Consider the following 20,727-nt stretch of genomic DNA (forward strand, 5'->3'; position numbering starts at 1 on the left):
ATTTGGCCTTGGAGGCTTCTATGCCACTGTGTGACTTGTTATGCTTGTGGAGCGATGAAGCTCCTGTCCCAGCCCCCGATGACGGCGGGACCTCACGGGGTACCTTAGTACCCTGGCTCTTTGTTGTTTTTCATACTTTGAAGGCTTTATGCAGCAACAAAACAAAATTGGAGGAGAACGAAGAAGAAGATTCATCCGAGTCCTTCCCCCGTTCCTCCTCTGAGGAAGAGATCTGCGCTGCCTGCAAGTTTCGCCGCCCCCCCAGGGTAGCAGGACGCGGCGAAAGAGGTGGCGGAGAGCTCCCCTCCCCCAAAGCAGCCTTCTCCAGCTCCCTGAACATTCGCAGTAAGGGTTCAGTACCTGCGCTGAGAAGAAAAGGGTCCTGAGGCTGCCGCAGCAATTATGCCCTCCCATGGTCCTGCATGCTCTAGAGCTGCTGTGATGCGATTTCGCCGGAATTGGCTTCCCTGAAGAGCCTTCCCCTCCCGAAAAGCACTCGGTGCAAACTCCGGCCTGGAGGCCACACCATGCGGCATGATCCCCGAGCTAAATTAGGATCAGGGCCCGAAAAAAGAACCAGCGCGACCAAGACAAACCCCCGGGACCTCGTAGGAACTGAAAAGGACAGCGAAAACGGCGTTGGAAGGAAGGAGGGCCGAAAGAGATCGCTAGGCCGGCTCAGAAATTAAATAAATCACCTCAGCATTGTTTTGTTCTGTGTGCAGATCTTCAGAGGGTGATTGAACTGGGCTGCCTGGTATCACCCTCAGCCGTGGGCAGTTAAGGGGCTCCCAACCCTCTGCTCCAGAGCCTCTGTTACCAGGGGGGATGCTCCCACCAGGACCTAACAACCCCCTGGGAGGCTTAAAGAGATATCTTCTCTCTCTCTCTTTTTTTTTTACTAAATCCTTGTCCTTTCTTTTTTTTTTTTAAGATTCCCTAAGGAACGAATACCAACAAAACTGAAAACCTAACACTAAACCCAGACTAAAGGTTTTGCACCTCCACCATCTGCTGGAGACAGAGAAATCCTGACAGACTCTAGGTGGCACCTCAGGGGTATAGGACGGAGTCCGTTAAAACTTCTCTGTCTCCATCTGCTGGGGGAGAGGCAAAACCCAGGAGTCTGGACTGTTCCAGGTATGTACAGGGAACTGATGATTTCCTTTCCTTATCCAGACAGACCAGTCCAGACACATGGATTATGCCCACCAACTAGCAGATGAATTGAGAGATTAACAAGTTTGTTAATGTCACTCCTTATAGGCTTCTGTGCTGACCTCAGCCTGCCAGTATATCCTGCAAAAGCTAAGAAACAATTCACCACTCTCTCACCCATCTAGCCAGGGAGCTTCCCAGAGGATATGGAACAAACAACTACTATAAAACAGAAATTCCATAACAAACAACTTTGGCAATTTACAGTGCCTCTGTGTAATGAAAAAATTACTTCTTTCTGAATATTTTGTCCATAGCTCACGATTGTTCAAGCCTGGCAGCCTATATAGAAAGTTAAACCTCTTCTTTGCTTTAAGCTTCCAAATTCAGAGAGAACTCAGATCTTAATACCAAAACATTTATTGAATGATAAACAGTTTGACACTCACTGAGAATGGTATGGTATTGAAGATAGCCGCTCAGACAATGGACCTGATACAGCTGTGATGAGAAACTCAGAGCTCAGTCAAAAGAAGATGACTACCACTCTAGAGGAAGCTGTGACCATCAGTCATCTGCAGAAGGCAGCAGCAGTGGGAAATAGAGGCAAAGAACAGCAAAGAAGTAAGGTGAAAAGAACAATGCTTCAAGAGCCTGCAGAGAAATTCTGGAGCTATTTTCCCAAACTGAACTTTCAGCCGGAAGTAAGGTCTTCCAGGGATTTCAAGGGGCAAAGACCAACAGCAAAAGCAAGAGAACACAGAGGGGGAGCAAACAGGAACAGATCCAATCAGAAGCTTAGCAACATTTAAGCAATATCCAATAAGAAAAGTTAGCTCTATAATAAGAAGAGAACTGAACCTAAGCTAAGCAATGACATAAATTGATGCGAGCGGTAATGTAATAAAATAAACATATCCAAAAGCATCTCTAATGGACTATTTAATGAATTTAATTGATCCTGTGGAATATGCAGAAATCAGAAAAAATTCTAAATTCACTAATTTTTAAACGTAACGAGACAGACATTTCAAACCAAGAAGATGGCGAACCTGGAGATTGCCAAGACCAAAAGAATCTCTACCTTGTTTGCCTATCCTTGGCTATGGAAGGAAGGAAAATCCTGAAGAACAAAACAGTGAAAAAAATGGGATCATTGGGAACTATGGCTCAGGTTTCAGCAATACACAAAGTCAAGACCATTATAACGTGAATAATATTAAATGTCCTAGTCAAAAGCCTCACATTAACTAAAGACATCTTTAAGGCAAAAGGAGGACACAGCCAAATTATTACAAATGGCTGAATTAATAGGAATTTCAACCATAAAAAAGCAAAAACCATCACTCTTCCTGTCCTACAAAGAGGATGCAGAGGAAGAGGGCATACCTGCCTCTCCCCATTATCAGATGTCTTTATGATCGTGAGAGGTCTAGACTGGGTAGATGTGAATCGGTTGTTTACTCTTTCGGATGATAGAGGGACTGGGGGGCACTCCATGAAGTTAGTATGCAGCACATTTAACTAATCGGAGAGAATTCTTTTTCACTCGGAGCACAATTGAGCTCTGGAGTTTGTTGCCAGAGGATGTGGCTGGTGCAGTTGGTGTTGCTGGGTTTAAGAAAGATTTTTAATGGGAAAGTAGCCACTGTTATTGCTGGCATCGGTGGCATAGGATATACTTGGTTTTTTGGGTACTTGCGGCCTGGACTGGCCACTGTTGGAAACAGGATGCTGGGCTTGATGGACCCTTGGTCTGACCCAGTATGGCAATTTCTTATGTTCTTACTGGAAACATTTTAAATAATTTCAAACTCTATTGCAAATAATTGCAAAATCTATTGTCTGGTCGGCAAGAAACATTTTGGCTTCAATATTTTACTATTCCTGTAAGCATCATTTATTCTAGTAGCAACAAAGCAGTCAGTGATATCAGATCATCCCACGGGATAGATAAGAGCTGATACAACAACATTAAGATGTATTTGGTATAAAATGGCCCCTCCCAGAAGCAGCAGAACACTCACATTCTAGGGAAAATGGCTGGAGAAGTACTTGTGTCAAACTTATCATCCAGCCAGGCATGTAACCTTATCTATCATAACCTTAACACAGCTTGCCTTTCATTTCTCTGCAGACAAGTATAAGTGCCCAACTGTCGAAAGAATATTTCCAATGGATTATTTCTGGCTCTTTGGGAAGCAAAATTCAAAAAACCCCTAAAACAATTAATTTATCTGGTTGAAGTTAGCTGGATAAGTTATCTGGGATATTCAGAGGGCTAAATGTCCTGCTGAATATCCCCAAATAAAGTTATCCAAATAACTTATGGCTTAACCATCTACATTCCAAAGAATATAGCCGGTTAAGTGACAAGTCTTTAAAAAAAAAAAAGAAAAAAAAGAGATAAAGCAATTGGGCCTAATGGCCCAATTTCCAGCCCCCCCCCCCCCCGATTCAATGTTAAAAGAATTTCTAACAGCAACACTGGTAGGTTATGCTTCCAATATTACTGCCAGAGCAAGGTTGGAACCTGCCAAGATTACAGTGCACTGCGATCCCAGCACAGAAAGGCATTAGTGAAAGTACTGGTAGGTGACCGGATAATTTAAGGAATGCTTTGAGGCAGGCCTAAGGCTATCCAGCTAACTTTGGTGGAGACAACTGAAAATCGGCTAAGTTAACCAACTAGCTTAGTTCCATACTGGAATGCCCCTTTGAAATTTGGCTAAATTTTAGCTGCATAAGTACCCTAGATATTCGAAAGGAGGCATTTAGCCAGATAGTTGGATAGCAGGAGTTATCTCATGTTATCTGGCTAAATGTTTGTATGTTTGAAACTTCCTATATGCATGTGTAATTTACATGAAAATGTCATAATGCCTCTGTATCGCTCCATGGTGAGACAGCACCTTGAATACTGTGTACAATTCTGGTCGCCGCATCTCAAAAAGGATATAGTTGCGATGGAGAAGGTACAGAGAAGGGCAACCAAAATGATAAAGGGGATGGAACAGCTCCCCTATGAGGAAAGGCTGAAGAGATTAGGGCTGTTCAGCTTGGAGAAGAGATGGCTGAGGGGGGGATATGATAGAGGTGTTTAAAATCATGAGAGGTCTAGAACGGGTAGATGAGAATCGGTTATTTACTCTTTCGGATAGTAGAAAGACTAGGGGGCACTCCATGAAGTTAGCATGGGGCACATTTAAAACTAATCGGAGAAAGTTCTTTTTTACTCAATGCACAATTAAACTCTGGAATTTGTTGCCAGAGAATGTGGTTCGTGCAGTTAGTATAGCTGTGTTTAAAAAAGGATTGGATAAGTTCTTGGAGGAGAAGTCCATTACCTGCTATTAAGTTCACTTAGAGAATAGCCACTGCCATTAGCAATGGTTACATGGAATAGACTTAGTTTTTGGGTACTTGCCAGGTTCTTGTGGCCTGGATTGGCCACTGTTGGAAACAGGATGCTGGGCTTGATGGACCCTTGGTCTGACCCAGTATGGCATTTTCTTATGTTCTTATGTTCTTATCCTCAACTCAACCCCACTTTCTGACATGCCTACTTTTACAGCACTTATAATATACTTGCTTTTATTTAATTGCTCTGCACAGAGTAATTTTTAAACTCTTTCATCTAGTTCATTAACACCTTAGTTTGCTAGCTAATCCTATTTGAAAGCTGCCTTCCAATAGTTTTGCTTTGCATGCAATAATATTGTGTGCATTCTAATTCTGGCAAAATTTCAAGGATCTAAGGGCTTGATTCACTAAGGGGTAGATTTTTAAACATGCGCGCAGGCATATATGTGCGCGCGCTACCCGGCGCGCACACATGGTCGCCTGATTTCATAGCAGGCACGCATGTTATAAAATCAGGGGTTGGCGTACGCAAGAGGGTGCACCGAGCCCACGCCAGGCCATGCTGCCTTCTCCCGTTCCCTACCCCTCCACCCCAACTTTCCCTTCTCCTACCTCCCCCGCCCTTTCCCCCCTACATTTTTTGGGTTTTTGTTGTTTTAAAACTTACTTCAGCCCTGGGGCTGAAGTAAGTTGCGCGTGCTGGCCAATTGCTGGTGCGCGAACCCCGGCACAGCGGCAAATGGCCGCTGTGCCAGGAGCCTCTGACCATGCCCCAGCCCCGCCCCCGGACCGCCCATTTTTGCAAGCCCCGGGACTTTACACGCGTCCCCGGCCTTTACGTGCGTTGCCGGGCCTTTTTAAAATAACCCTTTGAAAATCTGGCCCTAAGGCTTTTCTCCCATTCTGTGTCTAAGGGAAAATTGCTTAGTGAATCAGGCCCTATGAAAATAAAAAGAGGACAAGGCGAGCTGGGTTTTTCCCTTCTCTAAAGTTATTTACCTCAGGAGAGAGAAGGTCCCCTTGCCTCAGTTTGCTGTCTATCTCCAGCCTCTGCTTGAGCAAAAGCTCCTTCTCCTGCCTCAGGTTGGAGATCTGATGCCGGATCTGCTGCTGGTTTTGGGCACTGCCTTGGCGCAACTGCCCATTCTTCTCCAACAGTTCCTTCTCCAGATTCTCCAGGCGACTAGACACTCGGACTATATCATTACTGAGAGCCTGGAGTACAAAGAAGAGAGAGACGGGCAACAATCATGATGGAGTCATAGCTGCCTCTCAAAATGATAGCAGCTCACCATAGTGACCCTGAACTTGTACTTTCCCAAGACTGATGGCCATTCCTTTCTAAAACGAGAGTCACAGAACCTTAGACCTCACCTGGCTAGACTGGAGTCTTTTGCTCTCCAAGTCATGCTTTTCCTGCAGCAATGCTTCCTTTTTATTCACTATAGTTTCCCGTTTCTTGAGCTCCTCTTCCAGTTCTTCTAGAGCACGGCGCTGTTCAAGGACTTTATCCATCTCTAGGTCAAGCCACTTCTTCTGCTCCTCAATTTTCTAATGGTTCAAACAAAATACATTTGAAAGTGTGACGTTATAAGGAATTCCCATGTGTCTGTTGATTTTGCTGCCAACTGGTTTGCAGGCATAGTGCTAACAATAAAGGAAGATGAACAGAGAAAAATATCACTTCCCCATCACATTCAAAGATAACTGGAATCCAAAGAGTGTGGTATCCCTTTCTTGACTCCCTGCGCATTTCACAAACCCACTCCTGGTACTATTTATTTAAAACATTTATATCCCTCCATTGTTCAGGGCGGGTTACAATTGTACATACACAATAAGTTTATACAAGATACATACAACTAAAATTAAAAGACAGACGATGGATGTCTAATAACATGCATGTTTTAACTGGTAAGGGGACCAGTCAGTCCAGGGCTAGAAAGGCTATAGCATCCCTACTGATATTTCAGACAAAACATGTTCTCAGCATTAAGCCAAAGTAGCGATGATCTACTCTCTATTTATAAAACGGATACAGTATGTGTTTTCTCCAAAGGTCAGGAATATCACTAGCACTATATATACCTGTATGTATGCTTTTCCACATTAAGCCAGAAACCAGTCTGCGTTGCTCCTACCAGCTGATACCATAATATTAGATTTCCGATGTGCAGTGGCCCTGTTTTCAGAAGGGTTTCTCCCAGGTTGAGAAATTCCTGTTTACCAGCTTGGCAAGAAAATGAAGTTTGGCAAATGACTTGGCAGCCAGCTGCACATGGAATAGGCTATGGGGGCAGATAGTAAGCATATCTGTCTCAGGTGCTGCTGCTCCAATTGCTGGTTTTTGGTAAGAGTGTTGATAACTAATAGAACGCAGGAGGTGGCAGGAGCCACATCTGCTCAGGCTGTAGTGCCAGTGCAGTAGAGTGCTACTAATACAGTGCAAGAGTATAAAGGGAGTGGAGAGAGAGTGCAAGCACAAAGATGGGGAAAGATAAAAAGCAAAGAGGAAAAATGTGAGAACCAAGCAGGAGGTTACACAGAATTTTCTGATACATGTGATAGTGTCAGAAATCACTATGTAGATCAGTGATCCCTAACTTTTATAACTCCATAGACAATATTACTGAAACAAAATTGTGCAGTGGGCATTACTGCAATGTTCACTCAAGTTTTTGAAAGACTGTGTGCACAAACATTTTCTTTTTATGCAACTTTTTATAAGCCAAGCTCAAATGGGTGCCCTTCGAGCCAGTATAATGCAAATAATATTGGGATTGCTGGTGTGCACTATGCTTTGTTGTGTGCATGCGCACACATGTATAGCATAGAGGGAACAGTGCATTACTGATATCTTTAAACTAAACAGCTCAAAAACTAAGTTCATGACATGTTTATAATGAACCCTTAAGATGTATTTGTTACATGAAGCTACATTGCTTTTATGGTATACCACACTGAGTATTTTGCTACAAAGGCATGCAATACATAAAAAGAAATGTAATATAATCTATGTAATTCAGTGTCCCAATCAGACAATGGATCTAAGATCGAATATCTGTGGTCGATGCCCACTCTTAGGCAGACTAGACTCTTCAGGGTCCATATTCAACATCATCTAGTTAGCCAGCTAAATGCCAACTTGTAAATACTTCCAACACTTATCTGGCTAACGTTTAGCCGGATAACATAGGGGTGTTCTGGGGCAGAGTTAAGTTAGCTGGATACGTTACCTGGCTAACTCTATTCCAAAAGTATGTGCGCAAGTGCCAGCTCTGCCTCCCCCGAGGCATTCCAGGGGGGCAGAGCTGGCACTTGCGCACATTCTTTTGGATTTTAAAAAGTATGAGTGTATGCGTGCATACATAAGTTATGCTCTCCAAAGAGGGGATAACTCTTTATGCAAGTGAATGAGTGCAGGTACTCAGCCAATTACCTGAGCGAGTTTATGCGCGTACATTTTCTGTGAAAATATTTGGTAAAGTCTGCAAGCACACTGGTATTTGTGTGAAAATTACCACTAAAGTCTCAACCCATATCTTTGCAATGTGTTATGCCAGTCAATGGGACAACTGCCCACATATCTTCTTTCACCCTGCAATTCCCAAAAACAAACTCACATCTGTTGATTTGTTAACTTACAGGCTGGAAAATTAGCAGCACATCAAATCCTGTTTTAGCAGGTAGGTGGCATTTTTTTTTACATTGCTTCGGTCCTCCATGTTACTGAGTTGCCTGACAGCTGTATGTCTTTAATAGAAGTGATAATGGAGAAATTACTTACCTGATAAGTTCATTTTCCTTAGTGTAGACAGATGGACTCAGGACCAATGGGTATAGTGTGCTCCTGATAGCAGTTGGAAACGGAGTCAGATTTCAATCTGACGTCAGCACTACATATAACCGTGCACGAGGCTCTGTTCCTCAGTTTTCTCCTCGAAAAGCAATTATGGATATATGTGTATTTGGATAATTTTGATTAATTTGGTTAACTTGATTAACTTGAAACTTGATTACTCGGATTGGATGATGAGGTTTCTAGCTGGAGACCGCTAGGGCATTCAACTGAGAAGCGCCGACACCTGGTAATATGGGTGTCTGAACTAGAAATAAGGGTTGGCTTACCCGTGCTTGTGTTGCACTTGGGGGGCGGTTCCCCCGGGGCTTCTTGAGTGCGAGGCAGCCATGGGCGGGGTGCTGAGTCCATCTGTCTACACTAAGGAAAACGAAATTATCAGGTAAGTAATTTCTCCATTTCCTAGCATGTAGCAGATGGACTCAGGACCAATGGGATGTACAAACGCTACTCCCGAACCGGGCAGGAGGCTGCCCGTGGCCCATTTAGTACTGCCTTTGCGAATGCTGTGTCCTCCTTGGCCTGAACATCCAGGCGATTGAATCTTGAGACAGTGTGGATGGAGGACCACGTTGCTGCCCGACAGATCTCTGCGAGTGACAGCATCTTGGTTTCTGCCCAGGACACTGCCTGGGCCCTTGTGGAATGGGCCTTGACTTGTAGAGGTGGGGGCTTGCTTGCTTCTACGTAGGCTGCCTTGATTACTTCTTTGATCCAGCAGGCAATGGTTGCCCGCGAGGCCGCTTCCTCTTGCTTCTTCCCGCTGTGAAGAACGAACAGATGGTCCATCTTTCGTACAGTTTCCGATCTTTCCAGGTATGGGACTAGAAGTCTACCGACGTTCAGGTGGCGAAGAAGGCGTGAGTCTTCAGAGTCCTTATGCTCGTCTGGAGATGGCAGCAAGATGGTTTGGTTTAGATGGAAGTGAGAGACCACCTTTGGCAGGAAGGAGGGTACAGTGCGCAGCTGTATGGATCCCGGTGTGAATCTGAGGAAAGGCTCCTGGCATGATAGTGCTTGAAGTTCACAGATTCGACGGGCTGAGCAGATTGCCACGAGGAACGCCGTCTTCAAGGTCAGGAGCCGTAGGGACAGACCGCGAGTTGGTCTGAATGAGGCTCCCGCTAGGAAGTCTAACACTAGATTGAGATTACATAGGGGTATCGGCCACTTCAGAGGTGGTCGAATGTGCTTGACCCCTTTTAAGAAGCGGGAGACGTCTGGGTGGGCCTCTAGGCTGCTGCCATCCACCCTGGGTTTGAAGTTGGCCAGGGCGGCCAGTTGTACCTTGATGGAGTTGAGACACAATCCTTTGCTCACGCTGTCCTGCAGAAATTCCAGGATCATGGGGATTTTGACTGTCCGTGGAAGGATGATGTGGTCCTCACACCAGGCTTCGAATATTCTCCATACTCGTATATATGTTAAGGAGGTGAAGAACTTGCGCACTCGGAGCAGTGTGTCTATCACTGGTCCTGAGTATCCACTCTTTTTCAGGCGAGACCTCTCAATGGCCACACCGTAAGCGAGAATCTCATTGGGTCTTCATGGAGGATCGGTCCTTGCTGGAGTAGATCCCTGTGTGAAGGTAGGTGTACAGGGTTTCCCGCCAGAAGTCTTCGCATGTCCGTGCACCACGGCCTTCATGGCCAGTCCGGAGCCACTAGAAGTGCCAGCCCTCTGTGGTGTTCTATCTTGCGGATGATTCCGCCCAGTAGTGGCCATGGAGGGAAGGCATACAGTAGGTCCTCCTGAGGCCAGGTCTGGACGAGGGCGTCGATTCTCTGCGACAGCGGTCCCCGTCGTCAGCTGAAGAACTTGGGAACCTGGGTGTTGGACCCGGTTCCCAAGTTGGACCCGGTTGCCAGAAGATCCATGGCTGGTGTTCCCCAGTGGTTTACTAACCGCTTGAAGGCTGTTGTCGACAGTGTCCATTCCACTGGATCCAGACTCTCTCTGCTGAGGTAGTCTGCAGTGACGTTGTCTTTTCCCGTGATGTGGGTGGCTGATATCCCTTGTAGGTTTGATTCTGCCCATGTCATTAGGGGTTCTATTTCCAGGGACACCTGCTGGCTCCTGGTTCCCCCCTGGCAGTTGATGTAGGCCACTGTTGTGGCGTTGTCCGACATGACTCTGACTGATTTGCCCCGGAGTCTGTGGCTGAACTGTAGGCAGGCTAGTCTGACTGCTCGGGCTTCCAGTCAGTTTATGTTCCATGCCAACTCTTCTTCGTCCCATTTCCCTTGAGCCGTTAGCTCCTGGCAGTGGGCTCCCCATCCCTGCAAGCTTGTGTCCGGGGTGAGCAAGGTCCATTCCGGTGGGGATAGGCTTGTTCCCTCGCTCAATTGGTCTTCTTGTAGCCACCATTGTAGTTGGTTCCGAAACTTCGCTGGTAGCCGGAGGGGGCCGGAGTAGTTTTGAGACATTGGGTTCCATCGAGACAGTAGGGAATATTGTAGAAACATAGAAACATAGAAATGAAGGCAGAAGAAGACCAATCGGCCCATCCAGTCTGCCCAGCAAGCCCCACACCTCTTTTTTTCTGATACTTATCTGTTTCTCTTGGCTCCTAGTAACCTTTGGTTCTATTTCCCTTTCACCCCCACCATCAATGCAGAGATCAGTGATGGAGCTGCATCCAAGTGAAACATCAAGCCCAATTAGTTAGGGGTAGTAACCGCCGCAATAAGCAAGCTACACACATACTTATTTATTTACCCAGACTATGTTATTCAGCCCTTATTGGTTGTTTTTCTTCTCCCCTGCCGTTGTAGCAGAGAGCTATGCTGGATAAGCGTGAACTATTAGTTTTACTTCTCCCCTGCCGCTGAAGCAGAGAGCTATGCTGGATATGCGTGAAGTATTAGTTTTACTTCTCCCCTGCCGTTGAAGCAGAGAGCTATGCTGGATATGCGTGAACTATTAGTTTTACTTCTCCCTGCCGTTGAAGCAGAGAGCTATGCTGGATATGTGTGAACTATTAGTTTTACTTCTCCCCTGCCGTTGAAGCAGAGAGCTATGCTGGATATGCGTGAAGTATTAGTTTTACTTCTCCCCTGCCGTTGAAGCAGAGAGCTATGCTGGATATGCGTGAAGTATTAGTTTTTCTTCTCCCCTGCTGTTGAAGCAGAGAGCTATGTTGGATATGTATTGAAAGTGAAGTATGCATTGAAAGCCACATTATCTATCAACAAATATTGAATAAGCCTAATAATTGGTAATACCTATAGCTTATGAACTCTTCGTTAATTTTACATACTCTTGCCCACCCCTGTTTTGTTTTTTTTTTTTTAAATATGGAGATGGCAGGCCTCCATCCTTCCGCTCCGTGAAGGTGGAACACCAACCACTGGCCACTGGCATCCCGCTCCGTGAATGCTTCTGTGGCTACTGCCGCTCTGTGCAGTGTTTTGCTGCCTCCTCTTTATACACTTCCTCTAGACCTGATGGATCCACAGTGTTTATCCCACGCCCCTTTGAAGTCCTTCACAGTTTTGGACTTCACCACTTCCTCCGGAAGGGCATTCCAGGTATCCATCACTCTCTCCGTGAAGAAATATTTCCTGACATTGGTTCTTAGTCTTCCTCCCTGGAGCCTCAGCTCGTGACCTCTGGTTCTGCTGATTTTTTTCTGACGGAAAAGGTTTGTCGTTGTCTTTGGATCGTTAAAGTTTTTCAAGTATCTGAAGGTCTGAATCATATCACCCCTGCTCCTCCTTTCCTCCAGGGTGTACATATTTAGATTCTTCAATCTCTCTTCGTATGACATCCGATGAAGACCCTCCACCTTTTTGGTCGCTCTTCTCTGTACTGCTTCCATCTTGTCTCTGTCTCTTTGTAGATACGGTCTCCAGAACTGAACACAGTACTCCAGGTGAGGCCTCACCAAGGACCTGTATAAGGGGATAATCACTTCCCTTTTCTTACTCGATATTCCTCTCTCTATGCAGCCCAGCATTCTTCTGGCTTTTGCTATCGCCTTGTCGCATTGTTTCGCAGACTTCATATCATTAGACACTATAACCCCTAGGTCCCTCTCCTGCTCCGTGCACATCAGCCTTTCCCCCCCCATCGAATACAGTAGGGGCCGCATGTGGGCCCTTGCCCACGGGATGATTTCTATGGTTGATACCTTGAGTCTGAGGACTTGGAGATAGTCCCATGCCTGGGAAGAGTGGAATTCAACAAAGCTCGTAGTTGTTCCATCAATCTCCTTCTCCTTGTAGGGGGAAGGGTGACTTTGTTCCCTTTGTTGTCGAACCGGATTCCCAGGTATTCCAGGCATTGGGAGGGCTGCAGGTGGCTCTTGGGTGTGTTGACGACCCACCCGAGGTTCTGCAGTAGTTCCTTGACTCTGGTGGTTGCTTGCTGGCTTTCCTCTGGCGATTTCGCTCTGATCAGCCAATCGTCCAGGTATGGATGCATGAGGATTCCCTCTTTCCTCAGTGCTGCCCCTACTACCACCATGATCTTGGTGAACGTTTGGGGAGCCGAAGCCAGCCCGAACGGTAGGGCCTGGAACTAGTAGTGATGGCCCAATATCGTGAAGCGTAGGAAATGCTGGTGGATGCGATGGATCGGTATGTGGAGATAGGCTTCTGACAGATCCAGGGAGGTCAGGAATTTTCCCAGTTGTACGGCCTTTATGACCGCACGCATGGTTTCCATGCGGAAGTGGGGTACCTTCAGGTAGCGATTGACGGTCTTGAGGTCCAGTGTGGGCCGCAATGTTCCCTCTTTCTTGGGCACGATGAAGTAGATGGAATAGTGCCCCGAATTTTGTTGGTGCGGAGGCACCGGTGTTATTGCCTTTAGGGCAAGTAGTTTTGATAGTGTGGTTTCCACTGCCTTCCTCTTGTCCGGAGGATGCTGTGGAAGTTCAGGTAGTATCCCTCTCGGATGATGGATAGGACCCAATTGTCCGACATTATCTCGACCCATCTTTGGTAGAAAAGGGCAAGCCTGCCCCCTATGATCTCTTCCTATAGATGGGTCTGCTGATTCTCATTGCGTGTTACAGCTGGGGCCTGGTCCTGAGCCGGCTCCACTTTTGTTGTGTCTGTTCCAAAAGGACTGCCCCTTGCCGGTGGAGTGGGGAACTTGGTGTTATATCTAGTGAGGTTTGGGTGGACCCTTGGACACTGTGGCAGCTGACCATGCCCACGGGGGGAAGGTCCCATGAGGGGCCACAGGTCAGGCTAGCTCAGGACACACAAACACAGAGATTTGATCTTTTATTAGACAAGGTGATGAAGCCACCAGAGGTGGCAGAAGTGAGCAGCAGAAGTAGCCCGGCTGGGCTAGTATCCCTCAGGCACTGGAACAGCGACTCCTCTGCTGGCAATGCTGTAGTGGAAAGAACTGAGAATAATAAGTACAGTGGAATATGCACAAGCCCCAGTAAGGAGAACCCCAGAATAGGGAGAGCAGGCCCTCGAGGAGCGAGTACCTGATCCCTGAGAGCTGAGAGGCTTGAAGGTAATGTACTCACACAGCGGTTGCACATAGGAGATGGCACTAGGGACAGCTCTGAGGTGAAGATGGTATTACTCACTGGTGTTGAAGATAGCAAATTCCTCCAGGCAGAAGTGAGGGTTGGAGCAGGCAGCGAGTCAGGGAACATAGGTCCTCAAGGAGCGAGTACCGGTTTCCTGATAGTGTACACCTGATAGTTTCCTGATAGTGTACACCTTCTAACAATTCAATTCATATTGATGACATTTCATTCACCATTGATAAACCCATTAGGAGCTTAGGAGTTTTACTTGATCCTACTCTGTCCTCTCGTCCTCACATTACATCCCTTATCAAAAGTGGATTTTTCAAACTTCGTCTTATTGCAGGGTTAAGGCATTTGCTATTTGATCGAGATTTTCTGATTGTAACTCGTGCGATCATTTTTCCTCACTTAGATTACTGTAACAGTTTGTTTATCGGTCTTCCTAAAACGACTTTACATTCGCTACAATTACTGCTTAACTCGGTTGCGCATCTAGTATCCCATTCAAAGCATTGTGAGCATATTTCTCCAGTCTTGTATAATCTGAATTGGCTACCAATAACTGAACGCATCACTTATAAAACAGTTATGATTGTTTTTAAGTTGTTAACTTCAGATCTCTCTTACTGGCTAAATGCTCTTCTACGCATTTATAAACCATTAAGATGTCTACGCTCCTCTCAATTAAATTTACTAGAAGTTCCTTCTGTTCAACATGCTCATTTATATAGTACTCGTGAGACCTCTTTTTCCATTGCTGCGCCAACACAATGGAATCTTATTCCATTTGAGCTCAGGTCTTTGGATGATGCAAAAAAGTTCAGACAGTTATTGAAAGAGCACCTTATCCATCGTGCATACAATATATTCTAGATTGCTGTTAGCAGATTAAATACCTCTATAGATGTGAGAAGCCTGTTACATATTGTGGGTGACTGATTATTTACTTTGTCTACATGAGACTGGTTATTTTTGTCTATGTGAAATATATGTAATTTGTGTGGTATTGCATTTATTATTTTTATGTTTTAATTATGTATGTTAATGCTGTAAATTGCCTAGGCTTTTTTATGGTAGGCGATCAATAAATTTTAATAAATGAAAATGAAAAATGAATGAAAAAATGACCTGAAAAGTAAGTGAGGGCCCCGAGAAGCGGGTACCCCGTTAGCGATAGAGAGTCCAATGGGTATTGGAAAGGCAGAGCAGCTGGGTACAGAGAGCGAATCCCATCCGTAGGAAATCCCCAGCTAACTCAATGGCTAGCAATAAACAGTAGGCTTAAATATCCGGGCAGCGTAATGTCATCACAGGGGGATGCCCCTGAGGCTCGCGCGATAGAGGAAATAAGAACGAGGGCCGCGCGGCGCGCGCACCCTAAGGTACCTGAGGAGCATGGCAGGAGGCAGCGCCCAAGCCGGTCCGGGGACGCTGGAGAGGACGGCGGGCAGACGCCGCGGAAGCCAGACGTCCACAGGAAGCAGGAGGAGTCACAGAAAAAGAAAGGTAGGTGGAGTGAAGCAGTCGGGCAGCGACGGTTGCAACACTTAGTAAGTGTTTTTGTATGGTCTATAATGCTGGGATCCTCTGCCCTTGGGTGCCTGGGGAGAGGGGCGTTGGTTCCTCTTGCTCCTGTCCTCCGGTAGACAGGGTACTGGGGACTTGCCCCATTTGTCGGCTAGTTTGTCCAGGTCGCTTCCGAAGAGGAGTGATCCTCTAAAGGGCATTCTCGTGAGCCTCATCTTAGAGGACGCGTCGGCTGACCAGCTTCGGAGCCAGAGCTGTCTTCTGGCTGCCACTATGGACAAGAGGCTCCTGGCTGAGGTTGCATCTGTGAGGAATGATATTGCCGGGTCTAATGCCTCGATTGGTGAGGTTGCATCCCTGGCCATCGCCAGGCAGGCGCGTGATACCATGGCGCAGCAAGCAGCGATCTGTAAGGTCATAGCTGATACATCGTAAGACTGTTTGAGGATGGATTCCTGCCGTCTGTCATTGGCATCCTTGAGGGAAGCTCCACCCTCGACTAGTATGGTGGTGCACTTTGTGGTGGCGTAGACCAAGGCGTCGACCTTGGGAAACCTCAGGAGTTCCTTCGTCGCGGGGTCCAAGGGGTAGAGAGCTTCTAGGGCTCGACCCCACTTGAAGGTGGCCTCTGGGGCGTCCCATTCCAGGTTGATCAGTTGTTGTACGGCCTGTAGCGTAGGGAAATGGCGTGAGGTTTGGCGGAGCCCGACCAGAAAGGGGCTCGCCTTGGACTCTGCTGTGTTGCATGTGTCTGGGATGGCCAATGCCTTCAGACTCGTGGCTACGAGATCTGATAATTCGTCTTTTGGGAAGAAGCACGTCATGGTGCGATGCAGTTCCGTTCCTGGAGGGAGTTCCCCTTCTTCCAGGGGTTCTGGTTCCTCCGAATCATCTGTGTCCCCTAAGGGGAGGTATTTGTCCAGGGGCGGCTCATCTGGTGGAGGCCAGGAGGGCCCTGGGAGGTTCTGGGCCACTGGCGGGGGTTGTGGTTGTGCCGCTGGTGGTCCTGTCTGTGCATGGATGTAGGATTGTAGTTCCGTGAAGTTGCCTGGGGCGGCATTGGGTCCGGCGGCGCTCCCCGAGGGCCCCCACTGTGGAAGGGCCAAGTCGGGAATAGAGAGGTCCGGGGTAGTCTCGCTGGTAGATCCGGAGTCCTCTACAGGCTGATGGAGACCTTGTCTCGGCTCCCCCCGAGCTTCTTCGCACAACAGGCATAGGGCGGAGGTCACCTCAGGCTGTGTCGCTCTCAGGTGGCATGCCAGGCAGAAGACTGGCCCTTTAGCTGTCTTGGACGGCGGTGCCATGATTTGCGGGTGTATCCTGTACAGATGCGTGTGCTGGGAGGCCTAGCTGTGCGCTCGGCACCCTCTGTGCGTGTTGCTGTGTGCACGGCGCGGTGCGCACAAGTATTTTATGTGCCTGGCTCGCTGCTGTGCATATGGCTCAGTTATGCGGACAATGCGGCGACTAAGGGAGGGAAATGGCACCGGTGACCACACGGGCAAGATGGCGCCCCCCCCCCCGGAGAATCTCCATGTGGGAGGACCCTCGAGCCGGATCGGGGTCTAGCCCGGATGGGGCTGCTCAACCCGATTAGACAGACGCCGGAGGGACGATCTGTGCAGTTATCCGAGCCTCGGAGACCAGAGACTTAGAGAAAGTTTTCTACCTTACTTTGTCTTGGTGCTTCCCGGTCTCTTGCCGGGCGGTCTCCGGCTGCGGGGGGAGAGGGGAATACCTTCACCGCCGCGCTTGGTCTTGCACCCGCTGCTTCTTAGTCGCTCCCTTTTCAGGTGGCTAAGTCCATGCCGGGACCGAGGATTACCTCTGAGGGATCTCGGAAATCACCTCAGGAATTCTCGACTGGGGGAGGGACCCTTAGGTATCACCTCAGGACAGCAGGGCTCGTCTGTAGGTAAGATTCTTTCTTTCTTTCTTCTTTGAATTTGGAGTTTGGTTTTCTAAGCTGTGCAAGCGTGTGTGAAGTCCCAAACTGCTATGGAGACAGAAAAAACTGAGGAGCAGAGCATCGTGCACGGTATATGTAGTGCTGATGTCAGATTGAAATCTAAAGGACATCCTTCATCCATATACCTCTCAAAGAAACTTGGGCTCTAAAAACACTGGACTACTTACCATGCCCTCTATCAAACAGGCCCACCTCACCTCAACACGACAACGCGCAATATCAATTGCAGGCCCCGCACTTTGGAACAAACTACCAGCAAAACTCCAGACAGAACCCTCAGCACAGAACTTCAAGAAAGCACTAAAAACCTGGCTCTTCCAAAAGCCTACCCCGACAACAATTAACCCTTGCCACTGGGAACCCACCCCAAACAACCGCTCTTTAACCCAGCACATAACCCACTAGAAAACTCATATCTCCCAAACCACAGGTCCTCATTGACTCAATACCACCAGCAGTCACAATGTTAATTAAGTCGCATTTCTCATTCAATTTTCATTGTTATACAGGTACAACAGAACACAATATTAAGATTAAAGCAATACATAGAAGCAGTTTTTCAAGTTACAATAATGTTGGCAGTCTTAATTGTTAATCAAGTCGTGTTTGTCATCTAAAGTTATAAAGTTATACTGTTAAAATTATATAGTTATAATGTTAAAGCAGTACGTTGAGGCAGTTTTTCTTACAAGTTACAATGTTACAATATAAAGATAATATGACCTGTTGTCACACTATCACACAAGTTATGATGTAAACCGATGTGATACCCATGTTTGATTGTCAGTATATAAAAACAAACAAACAAATAAATAAATAAATCTGACTCCGTCTCCAACTGCTATCAGGAACACACTATACCCATTGGTCCTGAGTCCATCTGCTACACGCTAGAAAATTTCTATAATCAAATCACTGTGAACCTGGAAGATATAGTAGACCAGATTGACAAACTAAAGAGTAGCAAATCACCTGGACCGGATGGTATGCATCCTAGGGTTCTGAAGGAACTAAAAAATGAAATTTCAGATCTATTAGTTAAAATTTGTAACTATCATTAAAATCATCCATTGTACCTCAAGACTGGAGGGTGGCCAATATAACACCAGTATTTTAAAAGGGCTCCAGGGGCGAACCGGGAAACTAAGACCAGTGAGCCTGACTTCAGTGCCGAGAAAAAAAGTGGAAACTATTCTAAAGATCAAAATCACAGAGCATATAGAAAGACATGGTTTAATGGAACATAGTCAACATGGATTTACCCAAGGGAAGTCTTGCCTCACAAATCTGCTTTATTTTTTTGAAGGAGTTAATAAACATGTGGATAAAGGTGAACCAGTAGATGTAGTGTATTTGGATTTTCAGAATGTGTTTGAAAATGTTCCTCACGAGAGGCTTCTAAGAAAACTAGAAAGTCATGGGATAGGAGGCGATGTCCTTTCGTGGACTACAAACTGGTTGAAAGACAGGAAACAGAGTAGGATTAAATGGTCAATTTTCTCAGTGGAAAAGGGTTAACAGTGGAGTGTCCAGGGATCTGTACTTGGACCGGTGCTTTTCAATATATTTATAAGTGATCTGGAAAGGAATATGCTGAGTGAGGTTATCATGTTTGTAGATGATACAAAATTATTCAGAGTAGTTAAATCACAAGTGGATTGTGATACATTGCAGGAGGACCTTGCGAGACTGGAAGATTGGGCATCCAAATGGCAGAACTGGAGGATGCAGTGGAGGCTTGAGTTGTAGCAAGCCTCTCATGAAGCGAGCTTCAAGTAGTTGTGCCGAAATCGGGGCATTCCCTATACACTTGTTGTAAGCGGCTATTGCGCTAATATATACGCGGATGGAGGAGGTTTGTAAGCCAGACTCCGAGAGATGCCAGAGGTAGTCCAGGAACCTTTTTGTGGGACAGAAAAGGGATCTATTTCTTTTGTTGTGCACCATGATGAGAAACTCTTCCATTTGGAATGATAAGATCTTCTAGTAGAAGGCTTTCGTGAATCTACGAGGACTTGAGACACATTCTCAGAAAGGTTCAAGGAATGTAGAATTAACCTTTCAACATCCAAGCTGTCAGGGACAGTTTGTGGAGGTTGGGATGATGCAACAGACCGTTGCTCTGTGTTATCAGAGTTGGATCTGTGCCCAGGCGATTTGGCTGCTGAACTGAGATGTCGTGCAGGATTGGGAACCAAACCTGGTGCAGCCAGTGAGGGGCTATGAGAATCATTGTGCCCCTGTCCCAACGTAACTTCACGAGAGTCTTGCTGATGAGTGGAAGTGGAGGGTAGGTGTAGAGGAGATCTGTTCCCCATGAGTGGGCGAAGGCATCTCGTGGTGGCGTGTTTTGGCTGCGATGCATGGAGTAGAAATTGCTCACTTTGCGATTGTGTATTGACACAAAGAGGTCTATGTGCGGGCGACCCCACTGGTGAAATATTCGGTTTGCTACTGTGGGATTTAGGGACCATTTATGGGGTTGAAAGGTCCGGCTGAGGTTGTCTGCCATCACATTGTCCACGCCTGCCAGGTAGGTAGCTCTTAATAGCATGGAATGGGAGAGAGCCCAGGCCCAGATCTGCACTGCCTCCTGGCATAGCAGGTAAGAACCCATGCCCCCTTGTTTGTTTAGGTACCACATTGCTACCTGATTATCTATCTGGATCAGGATTACTTTGTTGGAGAGGCAATCCCGAAACACGAAGAGGGCATAGCGAATTGCTCATAGCTCCAGAAAGTTTATCTGGTGCTTTGCTTCCGCTACGGTCCAGGTTCCCTGGGTTTGGAGGTTGTTGACATGGGCTCCCCAACCTAGGGTGGATGCATCTACTGTCAAAGTGATTTGAGGTTGTGGATGTTGAAAGTGTAGTCCTATTAATAGATTGGACTCCTGTATCCACCAAGACAGAGCAAAGCGAAGCTGGCTGGTGAAGTGGACAATGTGGGACATGTTTTGACTTGATTGGGACCACTGGGACTTTAAAGTCCATTGCGCTACTCTCATAGCCAGTCGGGCCATGGGAGTTACATGAACTGTGGACGCCATGTGACCCAACAATATTAACAGGTGATGAGCCGTGGTTCGGCGAGAGTACACGGACTTGGCTAAGTTTGATAACGTGCGTGCTCTGTCCCTTGGGAGAAACGCTTTTGCCTGGATAGTGTTTAGATCTGCTCCTATGAACGATATATTGCGTGATGGAATCAGATTCGACTTGGGGTAGTTTATTAGAAACCCCAGGGATTGGAGTAGGTTGATAGTGAAACAGAGTGATTGAAGTGCTATCTTTTGAGACTCAGCTCTTATGAGCCAATCGTCTAGATAGGGGTAGAGATGGCATAAGCCTC

General features: G+C 46.7%; 1 protein-coding gene across 1 annotated transcript in view; it reads right to left on the minus strand.

The window, feature by feature from the left end:
- The window catches only part of KIF7 (kinesin family member 7), a 170,744-nt gene that overhangs the window by 24,726 nt on the left and 125,291 nt on the right, over positions 1-20,727 (minus strand). The window contains exons 13-14 of the mRNA XM_029609223.1: positions 5,896-6,072; positions 5,521-5,736 (exon numbers count right to left, since the gene is read on the minus strand). Coding sequence (XP_029465083.1) covers positions 5,521-5,736; positions 5,896-6,072 — 393 coding nt within the window. The remainder of the gene's footprint in view (positions 1-5,520; positions 5,737-5,895; positions 6,073-20,727) is intronic.

Source organism: Rhinatrema bivittatum, chromosome 7 (assembly GCF_901001135.1).
Source record: "Rhinatrema bivittatum chromosome 7, aRhiBiv1.1, whole genome shotgun sequence".
In the NCBI taxonomy this organism is placed as follows: domain Eukaryota; kingdom Metazoa; phylum Chordata; class Amphibia; order Gymnophiona; family Rhinatrematidae; genus Rhinatrema; species Rhinatrema bivittatum.